Raw genomic sequence first — 13059 nt, forward strand, 5'->3', positions numbered from 1 at the left:
TGCTCACTTATAGACAGTTACTCCAGTTGTTCCGCTGCCTATGACTTCATCTACTTGGGGAAAGCTGCCAGAAGTCACCAGCCTTTTTCCAGATTTGGTTGTACAACCCACTATTCACATTTGTATCCCAAGGCTGACAGAACTGCAGAGTGAAAGCAATTAAAAGCTTATGGCGAATGCGCCCTTGTTCTATAGCCACAACACTACATTGTACAGTCAATGATACAAACTTCCCTAGTGTCCATTTAAGGCAGGCTAAAGACTGTAGGCATGAATTTTGGGGTTATATGACTGCTTTACATTTACCTCTCAAAGATAATCTTTTATAAAGAGTAAAATCATTAACATACAAACATACTAACCTTTGAAATAAACAGATTTGCTTTGATAAAGTAGTCACACCTTCAGTTATGCTTCTAATGAAAAAGATGAAATACATGGACAAGTTGAGGAAAAAGACAAACACAAACACGGGGGGAAAAAATCTAAGGGAACATTGTAAGCAGCCAGAGAAGAAAAAATGTGGGATTCCTGGATCTTTATTGAGACAATATGATAACGTGATGAACAATGAACCAATGAAACCACAGGATTCTGGGAGGTCAACAGCTTCAGAGAGGAGGGCTTCAACCAGAAGCACTTCTGCCACAAAGAAAAGGCTGACTGAACGTATTCCCTTCCCACTAGTTCAATGTGACCCTGACGCACCATGCATGAGGTAGGCTGTTGACTTTATTAGTAACACTATTACATCCCACTGGTTGAAGGACTGTCTATGGAAACCCAATGAAACCACACGGCCCACTCGCACACACATCCCCACACACTACCTTTCTTCTCTCTGCGGCGTGGCCCCCATTAAACTTTAAGAGTTTCGACTTGTCCGCCTTCCCCAAAACACTGGGCAGGCTTGTTCCCTTGTCAGTCTCTGCCCACCCCGCTGCCCGCCACATCATGCTTTATTCATGCTGTCACATGATTTAAAATGCTGACACAAACCACATTGTGACACCGTGCCACCCAGTCACACTGAGCATCACCCACTGTCTAACTCGCTTCCTGGGGGACCAGAAGTGAGTTCCCAGAAAAATGGTAAGCTGATTTAACGCTGAAAAAATAAGACAGGAGGGGAGATGGAAGCCAGGGGAGAAGAGGAAACACAAAGAGACAGAAGCAGCAGTGGAGGAAGCTAAAACCACTTTAGAAATAAAGTCATTAAACAACAGGTATGCCAAGGGCCTGCAAAGCTGAAGTTCAAAAAAATTTAGTAAATCAAAATCCGATCATGCACATTTTGCAATTTTAAAAACTGCAATTTAGCATTACTCACACACCCACACTGTAAAGCTAATGTCAATCCTGATATGATGTTTACAATATGAGGTTACCATGCTCAAATAAATAATGATATTTACTCGTTAGACACTGAAGATAAAGTAGAGCTGAATTTGATGGGATTGTCATCAGGTTCACAGACACGTGTTACGGTGGAAAAGCAGTGGACCAGTTCTATTTTGGCCTGCTGATTGGACTAGATCGTTAATCAGGGGAGTTCTTAGGATTCATTGTTAGAGGAATGTAAATCAAATCAAATCAATGCTACGCTGGTCACAGCTTTTCTCTGCGGTTACGTGGCGTAACCTGACAAACTGCCACTGCGTCACGATACTACTGGGATCAAAGTTGGAACCAGTGATGTCAGTGGTTATGGGAGGGGCTACAACAGAAACTGACGCTTGTTCTATCCTTCATGATGTTCTTCCTGTAGAATACAAGCCGGGTGATGCATCGGCCTGTGTTAGCTATTTGCTGATATATCAGTAGCAACATTTATAATAGCCGATAAAATATATTTTTAAAAAGGACAGAAGAGATGTGAGAAACACCCTTCAACTTTGCTATGAATGTTGCATAGTTTATCCACCAGAGGGCACAATGCAACTTCCTTGGTGGTAACATGCATTTCATTTTCGAACACCACAAATGCAACAAGCAGCTGAGCTGGGCAGAAAGTAAATGAGTAATCGTGAATAATTGCACATATTAAATGTTGAAGGTAATCAATTTTTTTTTTAAATGCCTCCATCGAAATATCAAATACTTAAATCACCAAATATCAATATCAGTTGTAATATACTACATCACCTTGGCTCGTCTACAAAATTTATTGCCACATAATGTTTGATTGTCACTGTCTATATGTAGGCTGCCATCAAGGAAGAACTGGCAACCAGGCTGCACCACAGTAAAAACCAGTAAAAAGAATAACTTAATAAGAAATTGGTTTTATAACCTAATAAACATGTTTTTCCTCAGATAAATCAAAATGCTTGATTAACAACAAAAAAAAGAATGTCAGAAGTTAACCTGCCCTCCAAATGACTGTTTTTTACTTGTTGGCAAAACATCACATTAATTTTATCATAATTCTTACAAAAAAAATCAAAACCACATTCTTGGCTTCACGAGGAATGATTGTTGTCTTTTGTTCTCGTGGTTATCAAGTTCTCCTGAATTCAATCATTCTTTTGTGTCTTGGCCATGCTGCTCTGAAGAACTTCTTCATTCTTCAGTCTAATTTAATCACCGAGTGCAGCGATATACTTCAGACTGAAAAGTTGTCTCTTACTTAATAGAAATGTACACAGTCAGATTATTTAAGTACCATGAGATAAGGTTTAAGCATGTAGCTGACTCTTCCATCTCAGATTGGTGGTACTGCTGCTGCCAGAAACACTGGTGTACTGGTGGAACCCCATATGTGAAAGTTGCTCTTTCCCTACTGAGAGGCCCCTCTGCTGGCCTACTGTCCCGCCTTTCCTCCCCTGAGTGCACAGAGCTGCTGGAGATGAGTAATCAGACTCATTACTAAAGCCTCTGGCCAGCTCCTTCATGTCACTGCATGTAATTAATCTACCTGAGACAACTCTCAGTGTAGGTCCCCCTAGGGAGGAGAGCAGAGGAGAGGAGGCAAAAAGAGGATGTAGTAGATGAAAGTTAGGTGGATGGAGAGAAGCTAAAGAGCAGATAAGGGGAAAGTGAGAGGAGTGGTATTAGCAACGGAGAGCGGGGATTAACAAGGACACAAGGGCAGCAATGTAGAGGCAAAGAATAAAGAGAGGAAAGGCGATGAGAGTCAGTATGGGATGACAAGTAGAGGAAAAGAAGAACAGGTGGGGGAGTAAGAGGGAGAGAACAGGGGCAAAAAGAAAAAAAATTAGTAGAGGACAGTGGTGGGAAGAGAAGTTTAACCATGGAGGAGATAAGGGACAAGAGAGGCATAGAGAGGAGGATGGGCGATGAGAGGGGACAAGGGAGGGAGGGAGGGGAGGTGACAAGAGGAGAAAAAAGAAGAGGGAAGGGGAGGAGGTGTAAAAAGTACAAGGTGAGCACAAAGCCGTCCCTGGCCTCATTACAGTAACACACCAGCCTGGCTCAGGTTCATTCGTTATCTGCTTCTGCACTCATTTATTCTCTCGCTACATGAATCGTCTCCATGGATTGCATGTCTCTATGGATTGTATGAATAGATATGGGCTGTGTGTGTGTGTGTGTGTGAGAGAGAGGGAGAGAGAGAGAGGGAGACCAAGGGAGCATGCGAGCGTCTGAGGAACCGAAAAGTGCCGATGTTAACGAAACAGAGCAGCTGGCTGGTGAGGGGGGCAGAGCTAGAAAAGCAAGACATGCACACATTTATGTGTGTGTGTCTGTGTCCATGTGCAGGTCACATTCATGTAATTAGTCATGTTGAAGGATACCTGAGTATGTGTTAAAAATATACTACTAGTGCACACACACATAGACACATACACACTCAGCAAGTACTCCTTTACAGTTCTACCCAATTTAATACAGGATTATCAAATAATAATAAACTGCATATGTTTAATTTTGGCTTTTGCACCGAAGAAAATAGATACCGCATCCCCTTTAATGGATGATACAACTAATTTCCCCAGTATTAAGATCACAGAGAATGTATGGTATACAGGCTACTGTAAACACTGTGTGCATGGAAGTGCAGTTAATTAGCGTCAGCAAACACGTTTTATCACAAATGTAATGGTGACCTGATTACATGCAGAACAAGAACAAAGTAAATGTAGGCTACTTAAGAGAGAGAGAATACACAGGAACAACAGTTATACCCAGCAACCTGACAAAGAGCGAAGCAGAAAACACAGACTAAATAATCACTAAAGGAAGATGGATAATAAGGCACAGGAGAACTCAGTCAAGACCATAATGAGGGTCGGGAAAGGAACTAAGCAGGTATGTAAAAGCAAAGAGAGCCACCTTCAAAATAAAACAGGAAGAAACTGAATGACAAAGTCAGTTTAGACAAACCGTTGAATGCAGATAGTGGGATCGCAGAAGGCACTGAGAAAAAGTAACCAAAACTGTAACTCAAAGGGAGAAAAAAGCTAAGGATTATAACAGAAACTATGGATAATATCTTAGACCTTGAAAGTGAAGACTGCTCATCACTGCCTTTGTCCACTTTTAAGGCTCTGGCTGTCGGGCTACCCATGTCCATGTTGTGCTAATGTTCTTTCTGGCTCGAAATTACTTTAAATCATTCATGAGATATTTTTAAGATATTTTTGACAGATTTATGGCCAACAAGTCATTTGCAAAAGGTTAAATATGGCCAACAGTTTTTTGGCAATTACTGAAAATCACTTCATGGCACAACTATTGCTTTAACATCACGCTGGGTTCTTTGCTAGCTTTGTGTTAGCATGCTGCCTGTGCAGATGCTTGCAAATAGTTGCTGTTGTGTTAGCAGGATAACGTGGTCCTTTCTGTCATTGAGCCAGTTTGCACTTTTTTTTCATAGTTTGCTTGTTTTTTCATGCAATAAAAAAAACAAAAAACAACAGTAACATCTAGATAGCCACTCCCAAAAAGTTTAAGACCCCTCCACCATTGTTGTCCTCCCTCCACATAAACTGAAACCAGCTTGTTGTAGCCCAAGTGTGCGGGAAGGAAAAGACACTTTTGGTGTTTTTTGTTTCTTCCGACCCACTTGCCATGTAGGTAACTGTCTTGCAAGTAACGACATAATTGTAACTAAAGTGTGATTACTGAACAAAACATGTATATGTGTGTGTGTTCATATATATATATATATATATATATATATATATATATGTATGTGTGTGTGTGTGTGTGTGTGCGCATATATATATGAGGTACTGTACATATATTGAGGTTAAAATAGCGATATTACCAATATAAATTCAAGTTTGTATCCGTACAGTGAATTGTTTAGTTGTCATCTTTATTTAAAAAGTATTTCTCCTCAAAACACAAGACATTGTGCATTTTTTCTTTATCAAGGTGTTTTTATGTAGCCAAACTAAGCTTTTTAGGCATACTCGGGCAACAAACAATATGTTGTTTAATTTATTTTGTAGCAACATAATAAGTGGGAGGAACTGCCAACTAGATGAATATTTTCACTGCTTGGAACATTAACTTTTACAATAAAAACAATATTACTGAGCACAGAATCATAGTAATGTCCTGCTGTCAACTGTTATAGCCTGGAGTTTACAATACTTATTGTAGGATCCTGAGGGGTGCATATCAAGGAGGTTTGTGGGGGCTCAGTAGCCAGTCCCATGGAGCTGTGTTTTTCAGTTAAACTGCACCGTTTGTTTAATCACACAGTGCTTTACTCTTAGTTAAGCATGGACAATTGGGTGTTTTAATGTTAAATTATTTTACCTGTGACAACATGGGTGCAGTAGGTTTACAGATTGTTGGTTTACTCATTACTGAAGTGGGGGTTTTACACAAAGCCCTGCCATCTTGCTGAACTTTGTCAAGTGTAACTCTCCTCTTTATCGTTTTCATTCAAGTTGAAAGTCAGAAGTGATCCAATTTGTTTTTCACTGCATCCAGCACAATAACTTGAGCTGCAACTGCCAATTATGGATCTCACTTAATGTTATGTGAAAATTAAGAAGTTAAATAGGTGTTTGTTAAATTTGAAACTTTTGTAAGTGAAGTAGATCTAACTCCAAAAAAATAATCAGAAAAAGATTAAAAATAAAACTTTACTTGCATTTCTTTTTACTGAACCCCAAAGTGGTTTAAAATAATATAGAGATCTAAATAACAATATATAATCTGCAAAAATGAACAAACTAAGTAAGCAGTAAGTTAATCACATACAAATACTTTATTTTGGAGTACTTTATACTTATCAGTTTTAAATAGGAGGTAGTTTTTAAAAATCTTTTATTATATTCCATATACATATATGCATGTATATTCTTACTTAAAACATAGCATGTATTGTTATTGATTAGACCAGGCACTACTTGTCGAAAAATTGACTACTGTATATAAAGCAATAAGTACTGTATGGAGTGATATAATGGTATTAGCAATAATGAGACAATTTTTTCTGATATAGGACTTTTATTTTTGATTTAAGCATGTTTTACTATTTTACCTGTGTGAGATATTCAGCGCAAGTTTTTAGGTTGAAACGGTTTATTTCCATACTGCAGTATCACTACTACTAAAACACCTACTCTGCCACTCCTTATAGTCCTCTGTGAATGAAGGACACACCCATTACTTTTCCAAAATGTGATTAGCTTAGCAAATTAGTTTTTTATTTCAAAAATATTTTTATGATATACCACTGCAGGACGAAATCATTACACTACATTGCACTGCAAAGGTATTAGCTGTGCACTCTATAACAGGTTTGTGAAAGTTAGGAAAAGTCTCCCCCTCTCTTACGGCTAGCCCAATTTGTGGACCGTGAACATTCAGTTGAACACAGTCTGTCATCCTCCCAAAATTTACTGTGCTGCTCAGAACTGTGCCAGATGCATATACTTATAGCAGGAAGATAATACACACAGCTATACACACACAACATTTGATAGCCTATGTGTGTCAGTGTAATAAATCATGTAAAGCAGGTTGCTGGTTGTTGCTGATGCTACAGTCTCTGTCTGCTCCACATGATTAGGAAGAGGATCATGTGGAGAATCTCCATATGTCTGCTTCACGTTAGGCTTGCAAACCCCTGGGGAGGCTCTGTGTGTGCATGCGTGGGTGTGTGTGTGTTTGCCCATGAACAAACCAGTAGGTATCCCAGCAGCCTGCATGCGTTGCACCTGTGTGCGAATGTGCACGCCACCATGTGTTTTCCTGTGAATATTTCAATGTGCACCAACGCATACTGCAGGTCCCTCATGTATTTGAGTATGCAAGTTCAATGTTTCAGTGTTTGGTGTGGGGCTAAATAATTCACAAAGAGACAGTAAGATTGAATGGATGAGTGTACATCTACTGCTGGCTAATTTTCTCTGTGATTTATTACCCTCTACTATCCCAGTCACAGGCAGCTGTGATACATATACACAAAATCCCTACAGAGAATACTGGAGACAATGCTAGCCGGAGTGCAGGTTCTCAATCACAGATAGATCTTCTGTTTGGTGATTCTCTCTATTTATGTTTCCATTCTCATTTTTTTCTATGCAAAAAATATCACAGTAAAGTAAACCCCACACACCTGGAACAAAGACAACACCTGTGTGTTTATAAGTTATTAATCTCATGAAAGTTGTACCACGACATATTTCATTATTAAAATATATCAAATGACTTTATGTGTTGTGAAGGAAAAGCCACAGATCTCCCCAGTTATGTGCACTTTAGCTGAGCCTTTTTACTGTCTTTCAGCATGTTGTTTTAGTTCTACGCTTCTGTTTTGGTTCAGCCCCTGTGCATTAATCAGCTGTACCTTTAGTAATGAGATGGCTTGCCACTGGTGCAGTACCCTGAAACTCCTCAGTCACACAAGAAAAACAGGATAGCAACTTCTTTGCGACTAAGAAAAATCAGTGATTGCCATGCCGGTACTGCCAATGTAACACTAACAGAGGGTATTGACACTGCTTTTGCTTTGCAATGGTAATTGCAGTTTGTAAATGTGAATATCATTGTAGAACAACTGATCAATTCAATCTACACTCACATGGGAATAGACTGGATTTTGTAAAGCTATTCTAGCCTTAAAACAACTCAGAGCTCTTTCTATCTTAAATCTGGAGCTACAGTCAGTCAACTTCAAATCAATAACTAACCTAACATGCATGTCTTTGGACTGTAGGAGGAAGCCGGAGAAAACCCAGCGGGCAACTGGAGAACAAAAGGATCAGGAAGACTGAAGGCTGTCCTTTATCCCTATATCTAAGAGTGTAAGCATGCAGATATTTTACTAAGGCTATATATAGTTTGCCATACCAGTTTTGCAATGACTTATTTTGTCAAAGTGAGTTTGTGACGTTTAAACTGCCACAGCTCCTTAAACAGTTAACACAGCTGTGTGAGTACAGTACTGTTGAGCTGAATAGATATGTCTGAAAACCAGCCCTGCATGGCTGAACAACTTTGTAACCAATCCCTATTGTCCCAGATGTCCTTCCACCTTCTGCTGTTCTAGTTACTCTCAGGAGTTTCACTTTTTCACGCCTCATGATTTCCTTTTCTTTCAGAATTACTTTCTCAAACATGCACATCTTTTATATTCCAAATACATCCTGTCTCCATCTGTTTCTCCCTCATTTGTTTGTTTCCCTTTAGTCTGCGTGCTGAGCTTAGTCCTCCGTCTCTCTTTATTCTTCTCGCTCCCCTCTTTTCACTTCCTCCATCAAACTCTTTGTTGCATCGTCATTGTCTCCCCCTAATTCCCTCACCTCCTCTTTGGCTCCCTCATTCTTTGTCTTTTTGCTTCCTTCTTTTTCCGTTTGCCGGGCCGGCGCATGTGTGTTTGAGTGTGTGCGTATGTTTGTGTCCGTCAGTCTACCGCACCACTGCAATTCATCATCATTTTATCTACAGCTCCCTTAATTGGATCCTATCACAGTCCCACCTGACGAGCAGAGAGGCGGGGGGGAGGTGGAGAAATGGAGGATTCCTCACTAGGCGCGCACACACACACACACACACAGAGTTCGGCCTCCTATGTCTAGCTTCATCAACAGCTGCAAAGTTGTGTTGAGACCTGTATTTTCCTATGCTTCCTGACTCTTGCAGAGATAACATTGAGATTTTTACAACACATTAAAGTGCACCGAGGAGTGAAAAAATAAATGCATGTGGATAAGCGTTACTTGTGTGTATGTTCGCGTGTGTATATCCATGTGGTTTTGCCAGTGAATCATAGTTTTGCTGAGGAAGGTCTCTGTCCTCCAGAATCAGCAACTCTCAGCAGCAGCAGTAGTGGTGTAGTAATGAATGTATCCGAGTCTATCAAACACTAGGGATGCAAACTGCTATTTCCTGGAGTAAGTGCTGGTTTCAGAGGTGTGGGAGGCTTTCAGAACACAGAGTGAACAGAAAAACCATAACAGATATCCATCCTATTTGAACAACAAAGAGCAGCGATGTTTATTAGAGCTAAAAATGTGAAAATAGTGGGGTCAAAAGTTGAAGTGTGTACCAGGCAATTACCCAAGTACTAACCAAGTAATAGCTCGGTACATTAGGTAAAGGTAATATTAGACTGAAATTTATGTACAAATGGCCAGTAACACACGGTAACAGGGAAACAAATTTAAAGATACTAATAAGGGAAACCTGTTTAGCAACAGGATGTTACACACTAACCAGCAAAGTAATTTCATGGTGACAGCAGATAAACTCAAACATCAAAAGTCATAATCGTTATGTGAGAATACTTAAACGTTTGAAAATATATAAAGTACAAGGCCTGATTACATGTTTATATATGCTAAATACTTACATTTAATAACCATGAAACAGGCTGCAAACAATCTGTATCCACTGCATTTGATAGAAATATTATGTTCAATAAAAAAGGTAATGTAAAATGTATTTGGTGCTGTGTAAAAGTCTTGAGCCACGCCTCATTTCCTTTCCTTCCTTGGAGCCAGACTTTGTTTTGATCAATAGTTCTCCAGATTCTCTGAAGGTCCTTTGAAGGTTTTCTTTGGACACTGCCGGCTTTTTCTTTCATTTTCTTCCGTTTTTTTCTTTTGTTTTCTTTAATCACAGAACTGAACTGAAAATGAGTGGCAACAGATTTTCTAGTGAATCCAAAAATAAACGGAGGAGTTCAGGACAGAGGTACAACAGTGAGTATCTACAGGCATCTGTAAAGCACAGTGAAAGCTCTGTCCTGGTTTGTGATGCATTTCAGTTGTTGGTGTTGGGAATTTTTTTTAAATGATGGAGTTACGAATGCAGATTTTGATACCAACCAAATGTCTGGCTTAGCTACCCTAGCTCGATGTTGAATCTTGTATCATTAATCCTCTGAAAACAAATTACTGCTGTAAAAAGATATTATTTTACTTTTTATTTTTCATTAATATATTGATGACAGAATTTTGTGGGGTAATATTTATTATTTAGCTGAACATGAAAAGTAAAAATAATCACCATTATACATATAACACATTTTTAGATATAAATGTCTTATAATGTCAACAATAGAAGTCTCAACTCATTCCAAGAAATGTAAAAGTAATTTCAAAATGAATTTGAATCCAAAAGAAAGCTTCTGACATTGACCAGGTCATTTAAATATTCAAGCAGACACACAGCAATTAGTATTTTTGCTCATGCTCTATTCAATAGGCTTTCAACTATCGGGTCACCGAGGACAAATCTGCCAGAAACCAGTAATAACGACTCAAAAAGCAAAATCTAAAAGAACCTCACTTGCATGAAGCAATTATAGAGACACAAGTGACTATATAAGCGCAAATTACCTTTCCACAGCACAAAAGAACTGTAGGAGGCATCATTACGATCTGCAAATCAACTTCAATACTATACCCCAGAACTATTTTTTGTGTCACCATCCAACATCAGAGGCAGACCGATTTCCAGGATCACAGCACTGAAGCTCAATCTCTTCCCTTTGTGGAGAGAAAGTGGGCGACGCTGTATAGTTCAAAAACAGCAAGCGGCCGCAAATCAGCGTCGCGTTTCGAGCCCAGTGGCTATGGAGAAGTCGGCAAATGACCCGCAGCCGCTGACAAGTGTGTGACAGGCTGAAAAAAAGGCAGCCCCGCAAAGCTGCCAGCGCCGCACGCCCGCTCCTGCTGCCTTTTTAACGGAGAGGACTCGCTATTGGACCTATCAGCGTGAGTGAGTGAGTGCCGCGGCGAGCTCTTTGCATGTTAATCATATGTCTCGTTAAGTTAAGTCATAATTGGTGTCGTTAAAAACGCCTCCCCTCTGCCTCCTGCCCTGATTGGAGCCCGGGAAATTAACAGCACCGGAGCGGTCGCTCCCCTTTTAGTGCTGACAGTTTGACTGAAGGCTAAGAGGCTGGAGTGAGGAGTGGGAATGAAGAGAGAGTGGTTTTTGCGACAGTCAGTCCCTGTGGCCATATGCCTCAGTTCAGCTCTCTGCTCTACCAGTCTATTACTGCCAGTCTTCCTGCCCCACATCGCTGGTTTACAGCAGCACGGACTGTCCAGAAATGAGTGTTGGGAAACTTCGCCTCCCCACATGCGAATGTGCGTGTGCTTCAATGCTTACCATGGTCTTCTGACACTGTATGCTCGTGCTGTTAAACCTCAGAGCCGGGACGCTGTGCGTGTTGCCCTGGATGTGAAAGATGCACTCGTAATTTCTCTGTCCAGACTGAGGCTGGGGCAGGTTCTGGGCCAGCAGGGTGATCGGCCTCATAACTCCAGCAGGGATGTAGATCTGGGTGGAGGGCAGGATCTGAGGGCATTCCTGGAGGTGAGGAAAAAAGGAGTTACAAAGACAATAATAAGCAGAGAATGTGACAGAACATTTTAGTTAAATTGCAGATCTGGGTGAAACACATTGCTGCTGCACAGATCCAGAGAAAAAAAAAAGCTGTTAAGTAATGGCAAAAAACTCCCCAAAAACGACATACTGAACATGATCCATGATATGGAAAATTACTCTTTATTGCAATCAAAACTATGAATTAGAAATGGCATCAGGATCTGTCACAACTCCCTGATGACCGTAATTATGAAACCTTTTCTTTTTCTCGCTAAGAGCACCCAACCCCGTTAGACACGATTCCACATGCAGCCCGGCCTCCTTTGTTCTCACTGAAAATTCACCAGCCTAAAATCTCCACTTACAAATTAGCAACACTCCTGAGGATCCCTCTCCTCCTCCCACCACCACCACCACACCATTTATGAAACACAGAATATTGAACGTAGCAGTTACTTGTCATAAAGAGTACCATTTTGGAACCAACCACCATCCCCATATTAATGAGGCTTTTATGGATATTAGGCATGTGTTTTTGCCGGAAAAAGAATCCACCAAAGGATATTCTAAATCTTTCTGTGTGGACAAAATTGAGAGCCGGAGGCAGCGTCTCCCAGGAACACGGACATTACTAATTCCACCATGCTGCACTGTAAAACACACTAAGGTCTAACAGATTACAGAGGGGACATGACTGTGAGGCTGTATGTATGTATTTCAATTAGTTTTTATCGGTTTGAGTTTAAATGAGATCCAGTTATGTCGTCATATCCAAATTTGAGGACCGGTGCCACTTCATTTGCTTCTAAGCCACGTGCTCCATCACTAGGACACTTTCCTACCCGATGAAAGCAGCTTGCTAAAAATGCTAAAGTGATTCAACTATAATATACTGTTCTAACATGCTGAAAAAGCTCTGACTTGTTAAGACACTGTGTGCAGTGTGAAAGGCTAAAAAAGTGCTTTTGCAAAATCATAAAGTCTGTAATTACATTTAAAGTACTTATACCTTCTAATGTGTTCGGTATTCATCCGGCGATGGGGGTAAATAATAATAAGGCCATCCAAAAACCCAACTACAATGTCTAAATGAAATTTTATTCCAGTTTAAACGCCATCGAGCGAGCTATAATTTTCCTATTAGGATGGCAAACGTTTATATGTGCGCTGATAAATCAGTGGGAGCTGCATGCTATTTTAAACCAGGGATGAATAGTCGAAGTGAAAGCACACTGGCAGCCTCAATGTCTGTAGAGTAATCTCAGTATGAGTTTGCTCTGTGCTGGGGCA

The 13059-nt window shown here is 40.3% G+C and overlaps 1 protein-coding gene across 3 annotated transcripts in view; it reads right to left on the minus strand.

Moving 5' to 3' along the window:
• The window catches only part of LOC146494956 (plexin-A1-like), a 306263-nt gene that overhangs the window by 95858 nt on the left and 197346 nt on the right, over positions 1-13059 (minus strand). For all 3 annotated transcript variants that reach the window (XM_085145283.1, XM_085145280.1, XM_085145281.1), the window contains exon 10: positions 11551-11751. In XM_085145283.1, the coding sequence (XP_085001409.1) occupies positions 11551-11751 (201 nt within the window). The remainder of the gene's footprint in view (positions 1-11550; positions 11752-13059) is intronic.

Source organism: Neolamprologus multifasciatus, chromosome 20 (genome assembly GCF_963576455.1).
Source record: "Neolamprologus multifasciatus chromosome 20, fNeoMul1.2, whole genome shotgun sequence".
Lineage (NCBI taxonomy): Eukaryota > Metazoa > Chordata > Actinopteri > Cichliformes > Cichlidae > Neolamprologus > Neolamprologus multifasciatus.